Source organism: Rhagoletis zephyria, unplaced genomic scaffold, assembly GCF_001687245.7.
Source record: "Rhagoletis zephyria isolate East Lansing unplaced genomic scaffold, Rhagoletis_zephyria_1.1 Rzeph_scaffold_08987, whole genome shotgun sequence".
Taxonomy (NCBI): Eukaryota; Metazoa; Arthropoda; class Insecta; order Diptera; family Tephritidae; genus Rhagoletis; species Rhagoletis zephyria.
Genome location: NW_016166066.1, coordinates 1 through 23,894, shown reverse-complemented (window position 1 = coordinate 23,894; position 23,894 = coordinate 1). Strand labels below are relative to the sequence as shown.

Below are 23,894 nucleotides of genomic sequence, written 5' to 3'. Positions count from 1 at the left end.
CAGTTTATGTGCAGGTCCTACGGACACAGAGGAGACCAATGAGGAGACCGGCAGCCTTGCCGAAGAAGGCGCCCTGTGTGCAATTATGCTGATAAAGAAGTGTCGATTCCTCTTCAAGCGATCTTAATTATGGCCTGCGAAGCCACGCAGTGGCTAGCCAGCTACCTAACCACATTTACTGGCACTGAGATCTGGTGAGTAAGGAAGGGATACTTGAGGTTAATAAACGTTGTAATAAAAAAAAAAAATGATCTTTATTGTCTTGCAAATATACTTTAGACTGACGTGATTTATGTATTTAAGTTATTTAGTGGTCAACTGTTTGTGTAATTTTCGTAGATTGTCGAAAGTCGAACCTACGAATATCCCTGCAAAAAGGTTTAATGGTAATTATAGACTTTAAGTGATAAGGACTGTTCCAATGGCCGTTGCATAATGCGTAAACAAATAGCGTGGTTGATTTGATAAATCGCGATTACTGTAAAAAGATTCCGCAAACCTTCAATGCCTGCTCTGATACTTGTTGGTTGCTATAGCAAAAGCAAGTTGAATCGGAAATTGGCGGCGTTTAAAGTTATGCTAAAAATCATAATCGCAATTTGAATTATTGTTTTGGTGAATCTAAATGCATTCATGTTTATACTACGTCGTTCATTAACTTCTTCGCCGCAAGTCTGATGCTATTCCAAAGGCATAGTTGATTGACCTTGCGCGGCTTTCAACTGTAGATTGTGCACACAGTAAAAAATACGACTTATTTAATTTAAAACATTGTATCAATTAAAAGATCTTAAACGAAAATGATTAAAAATACTGCAATTGGCGCTTCTTACATTTTAATAATGCTAAGTGCTTGCCCGGGTTTCTCCTTCGATTTTGGTTGAGCGCCTTGATGGTTGTCAAACAACTGTAGAGACCTAGCTTGTGTGTTAACATGTTTCTTGCTTCCAAGCGTTGACGAAAGTTAAAAAACAAGCCCGGAAGTGAATATCCAGCTGGATAAGGCCCTGGTTGGTTTTCTGAGGAGATAACTTGAAACGCACTCCTTAAAACTCTATTCAAGGTTTAGTCTCGCAAAGATCTGACCATTGCAAAAGAATGTCCAGTGGCGGGTCCATAAATACTCCACCCGTTTTGAATTCCATCCTTGATCTGTCTGTGTACCAATGTACATATCGTCGTTTAAAGTACAAAACCACTACTATTTTGGTGGCACTCCTAAAACTCAAGAAATCTTACAAACATTTTTTTTGTTGGGGCGTGATACCGCCTAATGTAAGTGCATGCATACATCGTTCTTTATATAATTATAGTGAAATTATAATTACATATTAACAATTAGTTTCAGTTCTAATATAGTACTCGTTAATTTGGCTTGTTTATTGCGAAATCCGTTAGCAGTCAATGACGATCATGAAAATAATCGCTTTTAATTTTACAATTACTTACCTTACTAAACAAAAACACTAATGAATTAAAGACGGTCTGAGGGCAAAAGTACGCTTTATTTGAAATTAAATTCGTAGTGACAGTCTATGTATATTAGTGAGCGGTTGGGCGGCGGGGCGTATGTGTAATCTGTAAATTTGCGCTTTGATGTTGCATTTTATTTCAATTATCAAAATTATTATTGTGACAATATATGCCAACCGCTTCTATGCATTTGCAAATAATTAAAAATAATAATATTTTTTCTCACATCTCGCAGGTTGCACGCGAATATGACAAGTATTTATGTGCATTGAAAGTGGATCCGAAAACTAATTCTACGGTGATGGAGGTAAAGGAACCGAATGCGCTCTATACAACCGATGTGATTGCAATCACCGCTTATGGCATACAGGCGAACAGCCTTAATGACCCCAATGGCATTTTCCGCAAGAGTGGCAAGAAGATTTTCACCTTCACTTGGCTGCGTGCCATGGAGTTCAAAGCTTTCTTCTTTTTACCCATCTTGGTGAAAATATTCCGCTTCAAAGTCTTCTCCGCAGAAACGACAGTCTTCCTACGCAACACCATCAATCATGTTATGGAGGAACGCATTCGCACTGGTGCTGTACGCAATGATCTCATCGATACTTTGATTAAATTCCGACGTGAAGCAGAAGTAGAATTGAAGGAAGGTAAAAAACCATTCATTTTGGAGCGAGACGCTTTGGCGGCTCAAGCAGCTATCTTCTTCTCGGCTGGCTTTGAGACCTCATCATCAACCATGTCTTTTACAATGTTCGAAATGGCGCGTCATCCCGAAATGCAGCAACGTTTGCGCGAAGAGATGCGCACAGCTTTGCAGAGTAATGACGGCAAAGTGACCTACGAACTGATAATGGGTCTCAAGTATATGGATAATGTTGTTAAGGAAGTGCTACGCCGTTATCCGCCATTACCTTTCCTCGATCGCGTATGCACGCCGAAAGCGGGAGAAAAGGGTTATTCGCTGAAGGAATTCGGCATTGATTTCGTTGTACCTGAAGATATGCCTATCTACATACCAAATCAGGCTGTACAAATGGATCCAAGGGTGAGCGCTGTGTTTGAAATCGGAAGCCGAAATTTTTTTAATCTTATGCTTAAAAAGCTTTTATGACACTTTTACTTAAATATTTTCTTTTTATATTCTTTTAGTATTTCAAAGATCCCGAGCAATTTAATCCCGATCGTTTTCTACCTGAAAATAAGCAAGACAACAATATGAATGCATATATGCCATTCGGCACTGGCCCCCATAATTGTATTGGTGAACGCTTCGCAATGATGCAAACAAAGTTGGGATTGCTCTACTTCTATCGCAATCATTATGTAACGGCTTGTGACAAAACGCCGCAGAAAATTCAATTGGATCCACGTGCTGTTATTATCCAGTCGCTTGGTGGTATTCACGTGAATGTTGTACGGGATCCGTTATTTTGAGTGCGATTTAGAAATACAAAAAAATAGCAGCTCTTTTTCTGTTTGTGGGTTAATTTATAACCATTGTGTGGCTGTGAAATTGCACTGTAGCAATAATACACTATTGTCATTTTGTTGTTTGTTTGTTATTTACATATTTACATATATTGTGAATAAATTAAAAATTATCACAGTAACTTTTTTTAATACTTAAAACACAATGACTTATAATTAACAATATCAGCATAACTCATCCTTGACAAACTTCAAATATAGCTCACCCTCAGCTTCTAGCATGAAACGTTTGGGATCAAATCGAATTTCGTTGATTGTTCTCTCGCAGACCTCAACGCGATATTTTCTTAAAATATATATTAGTCCCAGCTTGACTTGCAATATTCCCAGTCGACTGCCTACGCATCCATGTGGACCCGCACCAAAGGGTATGTAGGTCATTGGCTTAATGGAGGGTATATTTTCAGGCGCAAATCTTCCGGGATCGAAAAATTGTGGATTGGGCCAATACTGAAAAGACACAAAAGTAAAAATACTATTAAAATAAAAGACCAAAGAATTTCATTGAGTGGATAGCCTATTTGGTGTTACTACAGAAATTTTTAAGGATTTGTTTCGAGTTTGTTGGGTTATAGGGCTTACCGTAACTACAAGACACCCACGTAATGCCAAGTTTTGACTAGTTTTTAATTTAAGTTATATTTTTTTATGAAAGACTTGTTAATTCAGTAACAAAAAAACACATAAATTCAAGTTTAAAACTTTGTTAAAAAAAGTCTACAAATTTTCATCAAAATTATGCATAAAATCCGTTTAAGAATTTTTAAGAAAATTTTTGGGTATGCAGTTTTATTCCTATTCATTTCTAGTATGATATAATTTTCGAACACGCTTCAAATGATCAATCCTAAGTATATGAGCGAATCGCATGACTTGTTAGATTTTTCGACGAAAACGTGTTTTTGGTCAAAAACGGTGGTACACTTATCTTAGAGAATGCATTATCTTCAGTTTTGCATAAAGAACAAGATTCCACCGCGAAATTGTATTTAATTTAAAACTTAAAATTCATTCAAGAAACTCTGAAATGCAAACAGGAGCACTTGCTCCTATTTAGAGCAACACTTATCAAGATTTAAATATTAAAAATTGTATTGTATATATCGGTTCTAAGCCAAGTCTTTTTTGCGCTTGATTATTTTTACATAAACTTAAACCCCGTACCACTCAGGGCCATACTTATTTTTTTTTAATGAAAGCCCATTGCCGGTAGATTAAAATAATATATATTATAGCTGCACATTTTTGCGCGGTTATTCGATACACACCCGCTACTAACCACTTTCACCTGTGTAATTAAATCTTGAAATCCAGTTTAACCAACCTTCCGATAAGGTAGAGACTTGAAACTGCAATCCAGAAACCGATGACAATGCAATATGAAAGATGAATTAATCCGCTAGTGTCGAGATATTCTTTCTTTATTAACTGATAGGTAATTCATACATATGTTGCTTGGATGTGACAGAAGTTATATTTTTAGCAAAACACGCTACCAAATTGCAGCCTGCATCACTAAATCCATATAAATTAAAGTTTCAATCTTTGTACAAAATTTGGGAATATTCAACAAATTTTCATGAAAATTTCTAACTTCTTAATCTGAGTTTTTAGAAAATTAGCAGTTTTATATCTGAACGATCTGTCGCATTTTCTTCCATAAGGACATGAATTTCTTAATAGGTAAGAAATTTTTATGAAAATTTGTTGAATCTTCCTAGATTTTTTATAAAGTTTCATATTTTAATTTGTGTGGTTTTGGTGTAGCATGAACAATACCTTTATGGAAAATTGGCACAAGGATTTTATCTTCAAAAACATTTTGAATATTTAAAGAAAATCATGTGAACGCTTATTTGAGTTGCTGAACTTACACAGCTTGTACTGCATATATTAATTTTGTTTAAACGCCCCATGAATTCAATGTAAATACAGTTATCGTATTTAGATCAACACAATTTCTTGTTTTTATTTAAAATATAGCTTAAATTCAGCCGTACCATAGCTACAAACAAATTTTTTTTAAATAAATTTTCGGCTCATAAATTTTTCAAAATACAAACCTGAGATATTTAGTGTTATTTTATAGTAAAATACCGTAGAATTTGTACCTTTCAAAAATACCAATACAGGGGAGGTCCCGTGGTTATTGTCCGATATCACAAAGGTTCGAAAGAATTTCTGAATGGGGCTAACAGTAATGAGTGTACTAAGTTTGGATGAAACCGGTTAGGTGGGTACACATATTTCATGATAATTGGGTTTGACCACGCCCATTTAAAACAATTTATTAAATACTAAATTTTGTGCTAAAAGTTCACTCTATATATAAAAATTTACTAATTTGGCTGCGGTAAGTTACTTAAATATCGCAGTTTTTGTTTTTTTTTTTCAAAAATACCGTTACATGGAAAACGAGTTTTCAGATTTAGCCTTTTTACAATCTTTTTTTATAGGTAGGCTTGATATTGTCAGCAGTGAACTATTTAACATTTGAAAGGGAGAACTCAATTAAGAGAGGAGATAAGAGGGATGGTAAACAGCCTTTGTTGCTGCAAGGCTGGTCCATTTAACTTTTCAGCAGACAAATAAAGGAAAAAGATCTATATATTTTTCAAAAATAGCGACTGAAGAAACAGTTTTTATAACTAAGTGACATTATTTTCTTTAATATATATATATTTAAAAAAAAAAAAACTGGTTTCAATTAAACCACAAATGGAAACATGACCTCTCGGTCGCCAATGGTTAAAATTTTTTGCCAATATTATTGTGGCTTATTAACATTTTATTTTAATGTTGTTATTGACCTTTGTTCCACGATTATGTTTATTAGGAAAAATTTAAAAAGCAACACATCTCCTCATCAGTTTTTTTCTCGACTTCTGCAGGGATGCATCATCAATGTACTTTCTTTGCCTGATTTGACAGCTAACCCGCAAAAGCAAAAAGACAACAAAATAATACATGTGAATTTTGCTTTTGGATTATTGTTATCCCCTTGTATGAATTCGCTTTCTAATTTTTTTTTTTTTAATTTGCCTTACCTGCATTTTATGCCTATTGCAAAAAAAAAGATTACAACTCGAAGGGGGTAATTATTTATAATGAGTACAAGCAATCACTGTGTTTGCTAAAAATTTACAGTAAAGTTTAAATTCCAAAAACATTGTGAAAGTTTTTCAACACACTCCATTAAAGTGTCTAATCAAACTGTACTCTGCATCTTTTGTAACAATATTTAGAAGCAAGGCCAGATTAAGGGCAGGGCCGACGGAGTTGCGGCCCAGGGCCCCACATGCGATCACCAAAGAACAAAAAATAATAATTTTTCAGAGATTACAGAAAAATCTCACAATTGTCAGCACAATCAAGATATATCTTGCGGAACCTAGCTTAGCTTCTTCTGGCTCTGGCGAGATTCTCGACGCACACAATGATCGAAATTTCCGTAGGCTGCTGGAAGTAATGGCTAAGAATGACCCCCGGACATATCAAAGAATACGGAAATAAAGGACGAGGGCAATTGAATTATTTATCTTCAGCAACCTGCGAGGAAATAATAACTTTGAGAGAGAGAAAGTACAGGCAGAGATAATAAGCCGGACTGAAAAGACACAATATTCGTACTATTCCATCTCTTTTCAAAAGAAAACACGTGGTTAGAAGTCAATTTACGATACTGTTAAAATGAAAATATAATTATTTTTCCAATTAATTGTATGTAATTATTAGCTCACACACATATATCATACATAACGGCTCCGGCCCCCCACATTCTTAATCCGGCCCTGTTTAGACGGAAAATACTACAGAAATTCGGAAGCCCGATGGCGTTTGATGGAGAGTTCCTTGCAAAAGATGCCAGCATCCACCATACGTACGGTGACCATCCGTCCTTTATTTTAAAGGACAGTCCTTTATTTTAACCCCCCGTCCTTTATAATTTTTTTCAGAGTAAAGGACGCCTTTTGTCCTTTATTTCTTAAACTATCCTTTAAATCAGCTCTACATTTTGCTGAGCTAAATTTTTAAACACAGAATAAGAAAAATAAAAATAAAATAACCCCACATAAGGATTTTTATTTAATAGGTAATCTTTGCACAATCTATAAAGCACAGGGAAAGTTGTGCCCAGGATCGTGTTGCACGCTGAGTTTCAAGTTCCACTGAAAGAGAACAATAAACCCCCTACTGCACAGTGGTTCAAAACTGGCATTTAGTGTTCGTAATTTACTGGAGCCTTCATGTGTTTCACTTAATTTGATAATTTTTTTATGATATGATGAATTTTATAATATTTGCAAGAGACCAGTTGAGCCATATTTGTGAATTTTTATTTTATTGTTTTAATTTTTTTTGCAAAATGCAGAAAAAGTGGCAATTTTGAAGAAAATGTCTTCTCCTGTTCCAGTTAATAAATGGTACATAACAACTACTAGTTGAAAACAATTGTATGGTTCCCCAAAACATTTTCCACAAAAAATTTTCACCAAAACAATTTTTTTTTGTTTTAGTAAAAATTGGTTGAAAAATGAAGACTACGGTGAATTATGAACATTAAATTCCAATTTTGAATCACTGTGTGCTGGCTTCGGCGTGCAGTATGAATTATAGTAAATGCATTTTGGCAGCAAAGGATGGCGAAGTCCTTGAAAAGGATTTGGCTTCGTTTTTCGGAATCGGTTAATTAACTGGCAAATATCTGATTTAAATTACGATTGGGTAAGGTACATGTACGTATTCCCAAATCATTTTGAAAAAAGTCCTTTATTTTACGTTGGTTAATATGGTCACCGTAACCATACGCATGTAGTTCCCTCTTAAAACGTAGGAGCAGAAGCCTCCTGTCTCAGTATAGGTTTGTACTGATCCGTTCCATCTGACATGCCTTGGATAATAGAGCTGCAAAAGTATCGATATTCGCCGTACTCGATATTTTCGATATTTAAGAGACAAAAACTCGATATATCGATATATATCGTTAATTTTTAATTCTACACTGAAAAACTGAAAAATATCTACTCATTCAAAAAATGAATAGAACCATTTACCAACAGAAAATCTTATTATGTATATGAGGTACATATCTGTGTTCGTATGGAAAAGTAGCTTATGTCAAAGGGCTGGATTTAGTATAAATCGGCATTCGTAGCATGCGATTGCGAATGACTCACAGGCACTGAGCCGTTGAACAACGTTTGGCAAATAAACGTGCCAGAAATAGTTCCGATACTAGCAAGTCAATATTCTTATTAAGTCTCATCAAAAATTTCTTGTCGTTTAAAGAATAAAGGGAATGCCGCATTATACTAAAGCCAGCCTTTCGACATAAGCTACTTTTCCATACGAATACAGATATGTATGTATGAACAGTGACCCACATTCAAAATCACACAGTGATATTATCACAGTATTCGCAATGATTTTTCATTCTATATTTTTTCATTACTTTTTTATAAAAGTATAGCTCAATCTCTAACAAAAGCCATATAAACCTAAATTGCAAAAATTGTGCAAAAATTAGAAAAAAATTAAAAAAGTTTCTTAAAAATTGCGAACTTTTTAATAAGAATTTCTATTAAAAAAATGTATATGCAGATTTGTAGTCTATTAAATCAGTCACCGATGTTGTTTGGCGCAAAAATAAGTAATGAGAAAATGGCTAAAAAATATCGATGTCTGCAAAAAAAACAATTACTCGATATATCGATTCTGAAATCGATATATTTGCAGCTCTATTATATAATAGGGGGCGACGGAGCTATCTACGCCGATGTATAGATAATTCGAGCAAGAAAAAATATTGGACATTGGTTTAATTTTTTGCAGTATTTCCTCAGTGGTAGCTTTCTTACAAGAGTCCTATCCCGATATTTGATAAAAGAAAGTCTAGTAAAACCATTTTTTGAGGGAAACGAGTTGGCAGCCCATCTTAAAACCAGTCCTCATTGTATTTTCATACAGGACATCTAAGAGCTTTCCCCTAAAAATTATTACCTCAACAATCTGAATTGGGGCAAAGGGCGATTGAATCATGAAGAAATTAACGGTACTCTTAAATTTGTGTATTAGAATTGAAGGCGGTTTTGTTTTTTGCTTAAAGATTACTTGTAACGTAACGTTTGGTAAAAGGAAAATACAATCTGCGTTACTTACCTTGGGATCTCTGTGTAAGCCTAAAATGGAGACATACACTGGAACGTCTTTGGGTATAATTAGATACTTGGTTTCCTTATCGTACCATAACGTTTGCTGTTGGCTAAGTGGCAAGCACTCTCGATTTATGAAAGGTGCTGTCGGATAAAGGCGCAGTCCTTCGGCGACAACCATATTAAGATATGGCATATTCAACACTTTTTTGTAGCTTACATTACAATTCTCTGTACTGGCATATGCAGCTAACTCAGTTTTTAATTTCTGCTGAATTTTCGGCTGCTTCGCCAATTCAAATAAGATGAATGCAATCAGCGAAGAGGATGTCTCAAAGCCGGCCAACAGGAAAATGCCAACCTGCGCAGCTATAAAGTCAGGATGGCGTAGCCAAATGTTAAGTGGTGTGTCAGCTAAAGTCTGTTGCATTTTCAACAATAAATCGATAAGATCGCCGCTATCTCGGTCATAATTGCCCTCTTTTTTTATATGTTCCTTAACAAGTCGCCGCAAATAGTTTGAGTATTGGCGTGTGAAGAGTTTTGAATTAAGCGCACGCACTGCTCTGGGCAGAAAAAATATCACGAAAAAATCTATAATCTTACGCAGACTAGGTCTGAACAATTGTTTGCACTGCGCGCGCATTTCACAGCCGTCATTGCGTAAGCCTCCAGTATCGACACTATACAGTAACTCAGCTGTGACGTCTGTGGTGTAAAGCGCGCACATTTCCTTGACCTCTATAACAATGGCACCGCTGGCATCAGCAGTGGAATGTGCATATTTTTGTATTAATTTACGCGTGATATACCCTTCTAGCTGCTCAGCGATTGTTACAAGTTTCGGATACATTTTCTTCTTGATATGTCCAGTGGTGAAGAGCTTCGAGATCTCTCGCCGACTTTTACGCCAGATAGCATATTTGGCTAAGGGTAGCGTCAATGCGCCCATCGGATCACTCTGCAGCTGCGCAGCCTCAAAACGATTGGGAAAACTATTAAACTCTTTGATTAACAGCTGTTCAATCAATTGTGGATCGCGTATAAGTAACGCCGGTGTATGTAGTATGAAGAAACCAAAAAATGGCGCCGATTTAAGAGACGGTTCAGCGTAGAGTGAATGGAAATAATCGCCAAAAGATGTGCGTAATAGCAGCAGTGGCTTCAAATTACCCAAAAACATGGTCGGCTGGAGGAAGGGAATCTTACGTCGATGCCAATAACGATAGCGGTAGAGGAGCCATAGTTGCAGTAGTGTAGCGGTGATGAGGAAAAGCGCGAGTGGAAATAGCGGCAAGGAATTGAAAGCTGACATGATGTGGAGGTGCTGAAAATGGAATAAAAAAAAATACAGTTTAGCAATTACAATATATTAATATTTCAAAGAAGAGGCGCAAGGCTCAACGATACCAGTGACTTACAGGGCAATCCTGGAAACTGTCTTTCAACTCGCCAAAGCTCTTGAAAGCTCTCTACTGTCTTTCGAAAGATAATTTAAAGATTTGCTAACGAGAAGGCCTTAGCGTTATGCTGTTCGTCTTATAGCAATATATTTTTAAAAACCTTAATTAAATTAATAAAATATGTTTTTTTTTTAATAATGAAAAATAAGAAACAAAGAAAATTTAATTAAAAAATAAAATTTTTAAAAATTAGATGAAATTAAAATTTTGTTTCTTTTTGAAACAACAGAATCTAAAACTTAAACTAAAAAAATTCAATCAAAAAAGAAAATATTTCCTAACATAAAAAATATATTTCTTTTTAAAAGAAAATCCAAGAATACAAAAAAAAATAAATTAAAAAAAAAACAAATTAAATTAAAAAAGAAACAATAAATAAACTAAGTTTACAAAAATTAAATTAATTGAAAAAATATTTTTTTTTCTTTTTAAACATTAAAATTCAAAACTAAAATAAAACTAAACAAAAAGGAAAAGATTGATTTGAAAAAGAAAAAAATTTAATTCCTAAAAAGTAAATCAAATTAAAAAAATATTTTTCTTCTTAAAATAATAACATCCAAAAACTAACAGAAAATTTAATTAAGAAACAAAAACAATTAATTTAAAAAAGAAAGAAATTAAATAAGTACCTAAGAGCTAAATGAAATTAAAAAAAAAAACATTCCCCTTTTTAAAAGAATAACATCTAAAAATTAAAAGAAAACTAAATTAAAAAAAAGCTGATTAATTAAAAAAGAAACCAAATACATAAAATAAATACTTATGAAAATAGCTTCTAAATATTTAAGTTTTTAACACTCAGATGTTAATGTACTTTTTTAGTGAGAATTTATGACACTGCAGCAATCGGAAGCCAAATAACTCCTTATGTACATATAATTATTTAGTATTGAATGAACTACTGATTGCTGAAATGGTAGATAAAATTATACACGAATACTAACCTAATGTATAAAAATACTAGTTGCATACCACAAAAAACTTTTACCCTTATTTAATACAGAGCAATCGAGGAAAAACATGATGCACATATAATTCTTTTACTAAGGTACAAGCGCTTTCTCTAAAAATAGATTTTCATCACGAGTGGGGAATGATAGAGCTTTTTTCTAAGACTTTTGCGCTCGAATAACAAAAGTCTTTCGAGCCATCTTGCCATCTGTCTTTCAATTGTCTTACGCTGCGTTTACATACGACAATTTGAGACAAGACAATTGAAAATATGTATTAGTTGTCTTATTGTTGTATAAAGTAGGCGTCCAAACAATTATATTGAACCATGCGGGGGGTCGCTGTTGAGTATCTGCACGTTTTTCCGAATGTATATTAAAAGCAAAATAAAGAAGGGAAACTTTGACGGGGCTACACTGACGTATTTGTTGAAGTCTGCATGTGCGGTAGGCGTCAGTCTTGTAGCTAGCAGCACGCTATATAAACCCGGGATTCGCTTGTGTGCTAGGTTTGGAACTCACCACACAAAAAAAGGTTGTCATGAAAGGTAAAAGGCAGCCCCGAGTGAGACCTGCTTTTTTAATGATTGTGACTATGCCCAGCTTGATTATGTCCTCGGCAAAACCAAGACTTCAATGCTTATATTGTATTAACTCCAATATTTCATATGTAATATATTTATACATATACATGCATGCATACATACATATATAAATATACTTTATACATTATTCAATGCAAGAAAAAGCACAAACAAGAGTATCGTTTTGCTTACATCTTAAATTTATGCAAATATTTGAGCAAATGTATGCAAATACGTATGAATATACAGCATAAAGCTACTTCGCTGAAAGAACGTAATAATCCATTTTTTATTTTTATTTTTTATATGGAAATGCCTGTTACACTTGCATTGATGTCGTGTAAAAGTTCTTCATGAGAAAGGTAAAAGCCTTGCTTGCATTTTTACTATTTTCCACATTGCTTAGCAACACCCTTTGATCAGAGTAAGAAGCCAAATTAAGGTTTTGATAACAGCTTTGTGCTCTGGATAGTTTTCGATAAAAATTTCTTAGTTGTCGAATATTTTTTTCTCAGGCAGAAAAACCTACCTCAAGACTTTGGAGCCGTTTAATTCTTATTTTTTTGTTTTTTTTTGAGTTATGATATTCTTCCAACCAATGAGCGATATTTATGTATGCGCATAAATACCTTACAAAACTCGCTTTTTCGAATTCCATACAATTCAAAAAGTACATTTACATATATATATTTAGCGTTTCCAGAAAATGTCATCCATTCCCACAAAGCGAGGTCAAATAAATATGCAAATGTATGTGGCTATATCTATGCATGTACATACCCTGCAGGGAAAGCTACTAGTTCTGAACTAGAATGCTAGCAGTTTGCGTTTCAGTTCACGTTCTATCCTTTTTCAATATAGCAACTGGTATTTTTAAGATATCCTACGAACTGTCATTTTTCTGGCTATGCATCAGCACCTACCAGTAGAAATACTAATATCATCATACCAATTCACGGGATAGTCTGCCAATTCATCCCCCGTGAAAGTATGTCATCTTGCTCGCGGCGCTCTCACAATCGCAGTGGCCGGCAGATCAAAGCACTAGCGAGCCATTCCTGAGGCCCGAGGTAAAGTTCTCGTGTAGGGTAAGTTTTTTTCTCATTTTTTTATGTATTTTTGTTTTAATAGTAATTATAGATTGGCCCTTACACATATGCATGTTAGTATTTGGCCGAGCTTCTCCTCAGATTTATGGCGTGCGCCATGATGTTGTCTCACGAAGGGAAGGGACCTACAGTTTTATGCCGACTCCGAACAGCAAATGTATTTTTAAGAGAAGCTATTTTTCAAAGCAGAAATAGACTCGTAGGTTTGACATTGCCTGCCAAGTGGCGACCGCTATTAGAAAAAAAAATGTTTTCGTTATTTTACTTTTGTTTTAATTGAAGTTTTTATTATAATAAACAAATTTTTTAGGACAAATATTTTTTGAATGTCATCTAATTTTGATGGCACAAGTATTTAATAATTGTATTAAACCTCATTGAATTAGTTTGAAAAATCTTATCCACCTCATATTATCGTGTTCGAACCTACGTTGTCAGAACCGGTAGTCTTCACAGGGCGCTACAGCCGATATTTGTAAGAAAAGCAATTATGTGGTTGCATTTTATTTTTGGCTTAGACAATTCAAAGGCAGAGGTAGCTGATCGCTTGAGCTCATACTAGTTATTGAACTGGTACTTTTACGGACTGGTTTGGATTTTCACGGCAGGGTAGGTATGCATTTTGTTGCTTGCAATATAATAAATAAATCGACTAACTTCAAGCACCTAAAGTTTCAGTTCTTTGTGCGCCGCCGCCACCTACGCAATGTGGTTGGAAAGCTTGCTGCTCTTGATTTTACTTTGTGGCTTACTTTTCACTTGGTTGCGTTATCACTATGAATACTGGAAACGTCAACAGGTTCCGCAACTGCGTCCCACATATGGTCTGGGCATTTTAGGTGGCTTATTTTCGATGCAACGCAGTCCAGCGGAGTTTGTGCAGAGCCTTTACGATCATCCAGATGCGAGGCAGCAGCCCTTCGTGGGCATACATGTCTTCAATCAGCCTGGTATTTTACTGCGTGACCCAGAATTGGTAAAACGATGTTTGGTGAAGGACTTTTCAAAGTTCTGTGATAGGTGAGATTGATCTTTAATGCCAATGGAAAGAATTGATATTTGGCTGCTTTAGATTTTCCAATTCAGATTGCAAAGGGGATCCTCTGGGTTCGTTGAATATATTTTTTCTACGCAATCCCGCGTGGAAGGAAGTGCGCTTCAAGTTGTCACCATTCTTTTCTAGCGGGAAACTAAAGCACATGCTTCCTCTAGTGGAAGAGGTGAGTGCAAATCCTTATGCCCGTTTTCACATACATAGGTTTTCAGGTTAAAGCTACTGTGTTACTTTTATGTAAATTAGGGTACATCACTCTCCATAAAAAAATCTGCACTATTTTTCCATCGGTATTACACAATTTTTTATATTTTAAGACAATAGCCAGATAATTTCGGAAATATAGTGAGAGTCATGTGAGCGCGACTGATTTGAAAAGATTCACCTACAAATAATTAGCTTTTTATAAATAAATTAGATTTTAAAAATATTTTTTCTAATAAAGCACTCAGATGATAGAAGAGTTTAAGCTTAAAAGGTCTCCATAAAAATTTTATCAACGGAATGAAAAATATTAGACTTTTAGTGGTATTTGAAATTGGGTAGCCTCACATAAATCTTAGCATTTTCCATAAATATTTCGATGGTAGTCCAAAATATAATATATTTTATCATTCCGATGGAAAAACTACAACTTTTTTTGTGTGGCACCCTAATGTTTATATAATATGTTTGCAAAAAGCAGAAATGAAGAAGAAATACACCCAATTCCTATCTCTCATGTTTCAAAGTATGGGTTAAAAAACGAACTGTTGTATCGAAATCCATATGACGTACTGTATCAATAGATGTTTTAATGTAACTACATGTAGAAATAATTTTTTTCATTTGCTTCATTGCTAAATACCTCACGCCGTAGAAAGCTTTCTGACAACAATTTCGAAAATTTGCTGTTGCTGAAAGTTAATGGACACGTACTAAAGTACGTTTCAAGGAACATTGTTATTTTTTCATTTTGAAACTTCTCAGCCAGAAATATATCTCAATTTTGGACATGCGCTGGTGAGATTTGCTTTCGTCCGTCTAGCGCCCGACAAGGAAAACTATCGAGGCGCTAGACACAAAGGTTACGTCCGCTCTAAGCAGCCATTGGCCAGTGATTTTGGAGCTGTCGAATTACTAATCAGAATTCCCATACAGTCCCTAATAAAAAATCTAAGGCTTGACCTTATCGAAAACTGACATAGAGCCTTTGTAAGAATTTTTGGCAGCAATTCAGCAAGTTAAGCTTCGGAGAAAATATCCAGTGTCCTGATAGTTTATTATTCTATGGCTTTCACTTGCCAAAGCTTGTCATGGCGATATCAAAATAAAACCCTTGTCAGAAAAAACTTGCCAGCAACAGGATTGGTTAGTCCAGGTAGGATTTTGTAGGATACAGCCAGCCCAAGCACTGCTAAAAAGTATCCCAATTAAGAAAATCTTTCCAACAACAAAAGTGATTACTCAAAGCAAAACTATTATTGCGGAGCCAGTCCAGGCTCTAAGAAGACAACAGGCTTCATGACAACTCTATCCTGTGCCCATCAAGATTACCCTTTTAAGGTTGCCGCATGACAAATACTGTTCTGGCGCTGCCAACATAAACGTGCAAGCGAAAATCTATCTAGTACCTTAAAGCTCGGAACACTTTGACGACTGCAACTTCACGACGTAACGACAGCGACATCATTTTGTCGACAAATGTCGCCTTGAAGCCAGCTTCTTAAACATTTTGAAGACCTCAGCGACATAGCAAACAGCTGATTTTAAAGTTTGATATTTTGGTATATTTATTTCACAAATTGTGTACTTTTATTTAAGTAAATAAGAAAAACATGAACAATCAAGAATATGTGATTAATTTTGCGACAATTTAATTTTGCAGCACTACATCTACTCATTGTCGCCGGCAAAATTAGAAATAGATTTAATTTGGCGACGTCGACAATTGCAGTCCTGCAGCCAAGATGTCGTGCTGTCGTCAAAATAACTGTGTCCGTAAGAACGTGTGTATTTAAAATTTGACAGATGCTGCTTGTCGCTTGCTGTCGTCAAAGTGTTCCGAGCTTAACTGGTTATCCAAAGAAAGATGTTGCGGGGTATTTTCAGTTCAGGCGCTATGAGAGATAACCGTTGTGGAGAGAATCTGTTCATCGCCAGAAGTGATTTTCTCTGATTAATTTTTGTATGCTAGCGCTGGTCCTGATTCTATAATCGCCTGAATATATTAAAGATCTGTAGAAGTGATTTCCATTCTTGAACCTGTTTTGGCCTTTTCGAGAAAATCTCAGTTACGGAAATCTAGTCAAGACGGAATCAGGGCTTTGTCTTGAGAATTTCCGGCCGGGCTGTTCTAAGGCAGTTTGTTACTTTTTCATATGTTGTTATCACAAGAAATATGTATTTCTAGTTCAACCTTAGTTTCATTTTCCCCGAAACGGTTCACTTTTCACGTTTGGTTCCATGTATTTACTATAGACGGAATACAAATTTTCGGGTGAATTTTTTTCGGGCCAAACTCAGGATAAGGCAGATTATTTCTGTTGCTTGGAAGAGCAGTTTGCTTGTGCTGGAAATTTTCTTGAAGAAATATACGAGCATTTTTTGCTTGAGAGCTGCAAACTGATTTAAGAAATTTTGATAGAAAATAATTTCCTTTCGATTAATTGAGCGTCCTTTTAAATGAATTTTTCGTTTTTCTTGAGCGCTGGAAACAGCCCTTAGAACTTTATGGGCCGTTTGCACCACGCCTACTTAACAGTAACTGTAGGTATATCCTTCAGTTAAACACATCGACTGTTTTATCGATCCATGCTGGGTGTCAATAACGTCGATAACGATGTTTACCTGGAAGTTAGAATTATCTAGAAAGGTGTAAATGGCCCTAAGAAGATTTATAACAAATAAAAATTTATTTCTTTGAAAATTTCTGGAAATTATTGACATTTTCTAAATATTTTATATACAACTGAAGTTTAATTTAAATTTTGCGTNACAATCAGCCGGTTTAATATTTATTTTGTTTCGTCCAAATTCGGGTTTTCATGCAGAAACATAAAACTTAATTACATTGCTGATAATTTTAAATCAAAATAATTAAAATCCACAGCAACTTTGATGAGTAAAAAAGCGGTACAACATTGTTTTCTTGGCGTTCATTGTGGCATACCTTTTGCGTCTGGCGCTTTGCTGGCAAAGTTATAAATGTCACGCAAAGCTACAAAGTTTTATCTGGCATCAGCTTTACTTATTTTCTAAACAAGTATTCTAATTCTATAAGGAAGTGCAAGCAGAGTTTGCTTTAGAATTTCATTATTCACCTAAGACTGAAAAATAATTAATTAGTCATGAATAACAGGAAAGACTAATAACTTAAATTTTCCAGTCTGTAGTCAAATATGTGACTCATTGGCTGCAGTTAAAAAGCGTAAAGCAGGGATCACACGATTTGTATATTTGGCTGTCACAGAGTGGTATTGTCTAGAAATTTGTACGGAGAATGAGTTCAGCTCAATAACAACTTTCCAAACAAAACCACGCTGTAATAATAAAAATGGACCAGTCTGTACAAATGTATAAATCGTGTGATCCCTGCTTTAGTCAACGAATGTGACTGCAATGAATTAAAGTCACTTCTTTAACACCGCTGATGTAATCTAATGCACCTACTATAATTCTTTTTCTTTTTCTTGCCACTACAGGTCGGTCGCGAGCTCGACAAATATCTACTCACACAACCCATTGTATGTGCCGAAACGAAATCCTTCACACTAGAAATGAAAGAACTTTGCGCTCTTTACACTACAGATGTCATATCCACTGTCGCCTATGGCGTCCAAGCGAACTGTTTCAAAAATCCCAATGGCGAATTCCGGCGCCATGGTCGCGCAGTTTTCAAGTTTAGCTTACGTCGTTCATTAGAATTCATGGTAGTCTTCTTCATGCCGCACTTGGTGCCCTATCTACGATTCAAAGTCGTACCCCCAACATCCACCGAGTTTCTGCGTTCTGCAATCAACTATGTAATGCAACAACGCGAGCTATCGGGTCAAAAGCGTAATGATCTAATCGATATACTCATCGAGTTCAAGAACTCTACAAAAGAAACCCCTTCCACAAATGGACTCGTGTTTGAGGGTGACCTGTTGGTTGCACAGGCGGCACTTTTTTTCACAGCTGGTTTTGAGACCTCCTCGGCGACCATGTCTTTTGCACTGTATGAGTTAGCTAAACGGCCTGATTTGCAGCAGCGTGTGCGCGTTGAAATCGCTGATGGATTGCGTCGTACGGCGGGCAAAGTGACGCAAGAATTTATAGATTCGTTGACGTATATGCAAATGATAATCGATGAGGTGTTGCGTCTGTATCCGCCTTTACCTTTTCTCGACCGCCAATGCACTGCGGAGGAGGGCTACTCGCTGGAGCCGTTTCACAAGTTTCGTATGCCACAAGGCATGCCCGTTTATATACCGGTGTATGGGCTGCATATGGACCCTGAGGTATTTATTGCAGTAATACATTTAGTAGATACTTTTTTAACGAACATTCTATCTACATACATCCTCTTACTTTATTTACTATTAAAACTCATTTAGATCTATCCCGAACCGAAAAAATTCGATCCTGAACGATTTGCGCCACAAAACAAGAAACAACTGAAGCCTTACACTTACATGCCTTTCGGTTTGGGACCACACGGTTGCATTGGCGAACGCTTCGCTATGATGCAGACAAAAGTTGGACTTACCTATTTTCTACTGAATCACAAAGTGACGACTTGTGCGCGCACAAAGATTCCCATGCAGCTGGATCGCAAGGCGGTTGTGGTGCAGGCTGAGGGTGGTATTTACCTGAACGTTGTGCGTAGTCCGTTGTGTGAAAATAGTTGAGAGTTGGAGGTGTTGTATGCTAGCGAGACCGTGTTGGACGCTTGAGTGAGTGAAAGTTAGCCGGATTCAATAGATTTTAAGCGGTATACACACAGAACACACCAATACAGATGAGATTTTGTAAAATACGAGCACTTATATTATAATTCATAAATCAAAGCATGTTTGGCATTTAACTTAGGTCAATAGCACGCTTGCGTGTTGCGGGTAATTTTATATCATTTTTTTTTTGTGCATTATCCACACTCAGCTCATCTTCAAGTCGCTACTGCTGAATGTAATGAGCAATTGTTTTAAGTAGTTTCTAGTAACAAAATAATTTTGCATTTTATGGGGTGCTATTTGTGATTTGCAATGTCACCCGAAATGATCGCGTGTGTCAAACGGGCGATCACGAGGGCATACGAACCATGCAGCAAATCGAACTGGTGTAAATCTAGCGCAGTGATAGCCAAAACGAGGACGGAACTTGGTTCTTGATTTATGCCCAGCCAAGGTTTTCAAGTATATTTTTTAGCATGTCGAATAAAACCATGATTAAGTTAAGGAAAGGTAACGGCAATTCCGCATGACGAGAGGAGCTGGCGTAATACAGAGAGGCTACTTTCCTCGCAAAGTTCGTCTGATATGAAATTACCTTGCATGCCTCTATGACTTGGCATCCACACTAAGCGGATAGTGAACTGATTAGGTAACTTGTTAAGGACTATCGATGAGATTTCGCAAGAGTCCAGTGATCTGATACACTAAGAGAAAAACTGTTTTCTAAACAAGTTAATAGGTAGTAAAAAAATATTTAAAACAAGCTATGTATCTAAATATGAACTAAATCGAGCCACAAATGCGGGGTTCCCAAATATCTCGACTCCTCCGCCACCTACGGGTACAAAGTAGTAGCCTGGATAACTAAGAATGACGGGCCATTTGAATAGAAAATTGTAGCACCGTGAATTTTGGCCGCGTGTATTAAGAACGCCATCAAAAAATTAAGTTGGGCCGCGAGGGCATAATTAATTTTGACGACTGAAATTATTACGCAATTCAAAAATGAAATTAGGTGACGCGGTACCTAAAACTCCACCCATTAAAAGAAGGGCAGTCCTCAGTTTAATAAACAAAGTGTTGACAAACTGTGTCTAAGCGTATTTGAGCAAATAGTATTGTTCATCAAGGTTTAGATTTCAGACCACTGTGTGACGGATGGGAATCAACTTTTATTGAATTGAAGACCAAAACCTGCCGCTTCATGTGATCCTGAGGTCAATGCAATTCCCAACGAAGAACGGCAATTCTATACAACCCCATTGNTAGTAATTTTATCACTTAAACTGCTCATATTGTTTCTTAAAAACTCGCTTACTAAATACAAACAGTTTACTATGGCTTCCTCTTGAAAAGACTTAGGGGTATTTAGTAATGTACTGATGTTACTGATGTAGGGATGGGTTACTGCATCTGGTCGTTGAATGTATCTCTGTTAAGGAGCAGAGAATCCATGCTGCACTAAGCACTCATAGTAAGTCCACATATATTCAGTGAAAGGCATCCTGCAGTGATGAAAACTTTTACCGCTACTATGCCGCGAAGACTGAATTCAGGGAGGGATCTAGTGCTGGCAAGGCATGACTGGAGGAAACAAATGCAATTGAGAAGGCTGTAAGGTATATAAAACCTCATGCACTCTTAAGAACGCAGGTGATTGTTTTCTCCTGTAACCAAGTGGCAATTCGAGTGCTCTCTTATTCAGCGGTATAGTTGCAATTTTTGGAGGACCGTAGTTAGAAAAGATTTAGCCACAATTTTTAATAAACTCTACAGGGGCGTTTACGGAAATAAGACATTGGATGAAATAGCAAAATACGACTCTGCACAAAATGTGTTACACGCGGGGGACAAGGGCGCCTCACCCAATGAAATAAAAAAATAAAAAAGCTAATCAGAGGTGGAGCTATACAGAATCGTATAGCAATATCAGACAGAGTTGGAATACCTACAACTCACTTAAAACCAAAGTACTGTTAGGAATAAGAACGGAAAATACTTACAAACTAATGGCTCTCAAAGCTATCCACAAGGACAATTACCCTCGGGACTGCATGCCGAAAAGATCGGCATACCTCTCAACTGGTCCTACCGCTGATTAAAGGTTCCGCGATCAAAGGAGGAGTACCTCGTTGCAGGTACTTGAGCGAACATAATTATTGGTGTAGTTAATCTTCTTGTTAACTTACATAAATAAGTCCTTGAGTAAAACATGAACATTTAATTATGTTTTTTGCCACTTATGCTTACTTATTAATGATTAAGATTTTTCAATTAAAACACAGTTCATTCCCTAACAAATACCATATAACCCTAAGCTTAAAATTTTTTAGAACATCAAAATTTCAAACTTTTTTCTCAGAAGTGTTTATATCCCACTCTATTTTAATGTAAAAATTTGCAAGTTTCAAGAATTTGTTTGCCAAATGTGTTGCGGGAGCGCACGGGAAAATTATAAGTAGAATGGTAAATGGGGGACGAACAATTTAGGTACTTACCCGGGTTGGGTAAATAAGCGGGGATGTACTTAAGAGAGGGGTTTTATTCAGATTACATTAAAATATTTACATTACCCAAAAATGTTGGTTACATAAGCGGTTAAGTTAGGTCCTTCCTTAGAGGTCCGAAAGGTCTCTTACAACCCTCTACCCACGCAGTAACGAAATTCATTTCATTATTGTGGTGAAATGTGTAAAAATATCACGGTTTACTAAAATTTTTATTATTTTATTTTTATTGTATGTAGACTTTCGGCATCTTGTTACTTATCGTTTATCACATAGGACTGTATATTAACATAGGACTGTATATTAAATAATATGTACATTGTTTCTTTCTTCGATTTAAAAATAAATTCTAATACTATGTATTTATTTTATCCAATAAACGCCAGCTCATATTTTGTAAGATGATACTTCCTCCCAATATCCTTAATTCGCATTTTGCTCATATAGCGCATCATTTACTACGTTCAAGTATATGCCTTCCCTATATTGCAGCACTATAGACATGGGATCGAAAGTTATCTCCGCTGGTGTCTTATCGCAAAAGGTCACGAAATGATTTTTCAAAATGTGAACCAAACCAATTTTTGCTTGTAGTAAACCAATACGGCTACCAATGCAATTGCGCGGACCAGTGCCAAATGGCAAGTAGGCCATGGGTTCGTGTAGCTTTTTATTTTCAGGGCTGAATCGTTCCGGATCGAAGGTGTCAGGATTGGGCCAGTACTAAAAATATAAAGGGAACTTATTTATATCGGATAAAGAGTACGCAGAGGAATAACTGTAAAAGCAAGTTTTTAACAATCAACGCCTTATATATCGCTCTCACAGTCCGATCAACTCACCTTAGGATCGCGTTGTATGCCGAAAATTGGTATATAAACAGCCATACCGGTTGGTACTTTGTAATCATAGTACGGTCGTAGATCAAACGGCTTATCTTCTTCCCGTGGAAGGTGCTCGCGATCGAGCACAGGTAGTACTGGATACAAACGTAAGACCTCATCCACTACCATGCCCAGATATGGTAAATTGGTGATGGTCTCATAAGATAGTTTGCCATGATCGATAAGAAGTGCGTCGCGAATTTCGTTGCGTAGTCGCTCCTGTAAATCCGGATGTTTGGCCAATTCGTACAGCGCAAAAGCCATCGTTGAAGATGACGTCTCAAAACCGGCAGTTAAAAATACTGCTGCCTGCGCTGTTAGCATATCCTGCGCCTCGTTATCGTACTCTTGCCTCGCGAGCAACTCCTTTTTCATACCCAACAACACATCGATTAAATCGTTACGTATGGCTCCAGTCTTCTCTCTTTCCGTAATAGCATGATCGATTGTTTTGCGTAGAAAGGAAGAGAATTCAGCCGTGAAAACTTTTACTTTAAATGTGCTAACCCAATTTGGGTAGAAGAATGCGATGATAAAGGAGAGCGCTCTACCGAGCGTAAAATTCACAAACTTTCGCCCATGTGTGCGAAATTCACCGTTTGGATTTTTCAAACTATTAGCTTGTATGCCAAAGGCGACCGATGATATTACATCGGTGGTGAAGAGCGCACAAACCTCCTTGATTTCGGTGTTGTAGGTATTACCAGTCTTGGTGTGTTTCAACAAATGAGACTCTAACTGAGAGCCAATCTGAAAATGCAAAATATGTATAAATAAAAAAGGCTTATAAAAGCGCAACCCTCGATATTAGACCGTACACCCTTATAGACAAAAAAAAGTTGGCCGTACGCCAAATTACGTTTGTAATTTATTTTATGGTCATATAGAGTGAACATGAGCGGAAAAATAGCAAGATTAGGTAAAACATTTATTAAGGAACTAATAGACAGGTTAAATAGATTTTAATACATAATTTAACATGTNTGTTGTCCGTTTTGCGCATTAGTTTACTTGCCGACGAACAAGGTAAAATTAAAATCGTCAACCGATCGACTAGTGTGTAGCGAAACGAGTTGCATCCGATTGCTGCGATCTGTTGGCTTTTTCTATTATTGACTATTTTTTTATCGGACACCTAAAAAGTCAAAAAAAAAGAAATGGTGGACCAATTTGAGGTTTTAGGGGTCCTATAAAAAATATTTAATAATAAAAGAAGTTAAATAAACAATTGGATATTGTTATTTGAAGTCTCCTGAAGATAAAAAATAAATAATATAAAAAAAACTTTTTAATATAGAACGCTTTTATAAA

General features: G+C 36.2%; 4 protein-coding genes across 4 annotated transcripts; 2 read left to right on the top strand and 2 right to left on the bottom strand.

Annotated features, from left to right (window-relative positions):
• Positions 1-368: 368 nt before the first annotated feature.
• Positions 369-3,034, top strand: LOC108375470 (probable cytochrome P450 6g2). Its single transcript, XM_017631600.1, has 3 exons — positions 369-386; positions 1,709-2,521; positions 2,626-3,034. The coding sequence occupies exons 1-3, from the start codon at positions 384-386 to the stop codon at positions 2,908-2,910; spliced, it is 1,101 nt and encodes a 366-aa protein (XP_017487089.1). The 5' UTR covers positions 369-383; the 3' UTR covers positions 2,911-3,034.
• Positions 3,035-3,096: 62 nt separating this feature from the next.
• LOC108375467 (probable cytochrome P450 6t3) lies at positions 3,097-10,431 on the bottom strand. Its single transcript, XM_017631596.1, has 2 exons — positions 9,124-10,431; positions 3,097-3,414 (listed from the first exon to the last, which is right to left on the bottom strand). Exons 1-2 carry the CDS (start codon positions 10,429-10,431, stop codon positions 3,130-3,132), a joined length of 1,593 nt encoding a protein of 530 aa, XP_017487085.1. The 3' UTR covers positions 3,097-3,129.
• A 3,477-nt stretch (positions 10,432-13,908) lies between these two features.
• Positions 13,909-19,279, top strand: LOC108375468 (probable cytochrome P450 6g2). The gene is made up of 4 exons (XM_017631597.1): positions 13,909-14,245; positions 14,298-14,445; positions 17,963-18,760; positions 18,857-19,279. Exons 1-4 carry the CDS (start codon positions 13,932-13,934, stop codon positions 19,148-19,150), a joined length of 1,554 nt encoding a protein of 517 aa, XP_017487086.1. The 5' UTR covers positions 13,909-13,931; the 3' UTR covers positions 19,151-19,279.
• Positions 19,280-21,934: 2,655 nt separating this feature from the next.
• LOC108375469 (cytochrome P450 6g1-like) lies at positions 21,935-23,353 on the bottom strand. Its single transcript, XM_017631598.1, has 3 exons — positions 22,542-23,353; positions 22,079-22,422; positions 21,935-22,001 (listed from the first exon to the last, which is right to left on the bottom strand). Exons 1-2 carry the CDS (start codon positions 22,956-22,958, stop codon positions 22,123-22,125), a joined length of 717 nt encoding a protein of 238 aa, XP_017487087.1. The 5' UTR covers positions 22,959-23,353; the 3' UTR covers positions 21,935-22,001; positions 22,079-22,122.
• Between the last annotated feature and the right edge of the window lie 541 nt (positions 23,354-23,894).

What these genes read in the sequence shown, in the direction of transcription:
- LOC108375469 (XM_017631598.1), bottom strand. Translation starts at nt 22,958, where the DNA reads ATGAAAAAGGAGTTGCTCGCGAGGCAAGAGTACGATAACGAGGCGCAG. An exon ending in GCATACAACGCGATCCTAAG is followed by an intron (nt 22,423 to 22,541) that starts GTGAGTTGATCG and finishes TTATATTTTTAG; the next exon opens with TACTGGCCCAATCCTGACAC.
- LOC108375468 (XM_017631597.1), top strand. Translation starts at nt 13,932, where the DNA reads ATGTGGTTGGAAAGCTTGCTGCTCTTGATTTTACTTTGTGGCTTACTT. An exon ending in TTTTCAAAGTTCTGTGATAG is followed by an intron (nt 14,246 to 14,297) that starts GTGAGATTGATC and finishes TGGCTGCTTTAG; the next exon opens with ATTTTCCAATTCAGATTGCA. An exon ending in GGCTGCATATGGACCCTGAG is followed by an intron (nt 18,761 to 18,856) that starts GTATTTATTGCA and finishes AAACTCATTTAG; the next exon opens with ATCTATCCCGAACCGAAAAA.
- LOC108375470 (XM_017631600.1), top strand. An exon ending in CTGTACAAATGGATCCAAGG is followed by an intron (nt 2,522 to 2,625) that starts GTGAGCGCTGTG and finishes ATATTCTTTTAG; the next exon opens with TATTTCAAAGATCCCGAGCA.
- LOC108375467 (XM_017631596.1), bottom strand. Translation starts at nt 10,431, where the DNA reads ATGTCAGCTTTCAATTCCTTGCCGCTATTTCCACTCGCGCTTTTCCTC. An exon ending in GCTTACACAGAGATCCCAAG is followed by an intron (nt 3,415 to 9,123) that starts GTAAGTAACGCA and finishes GTGTCTTTTCAG; the next exon opens with TATTGGCCCAATCCACAATT.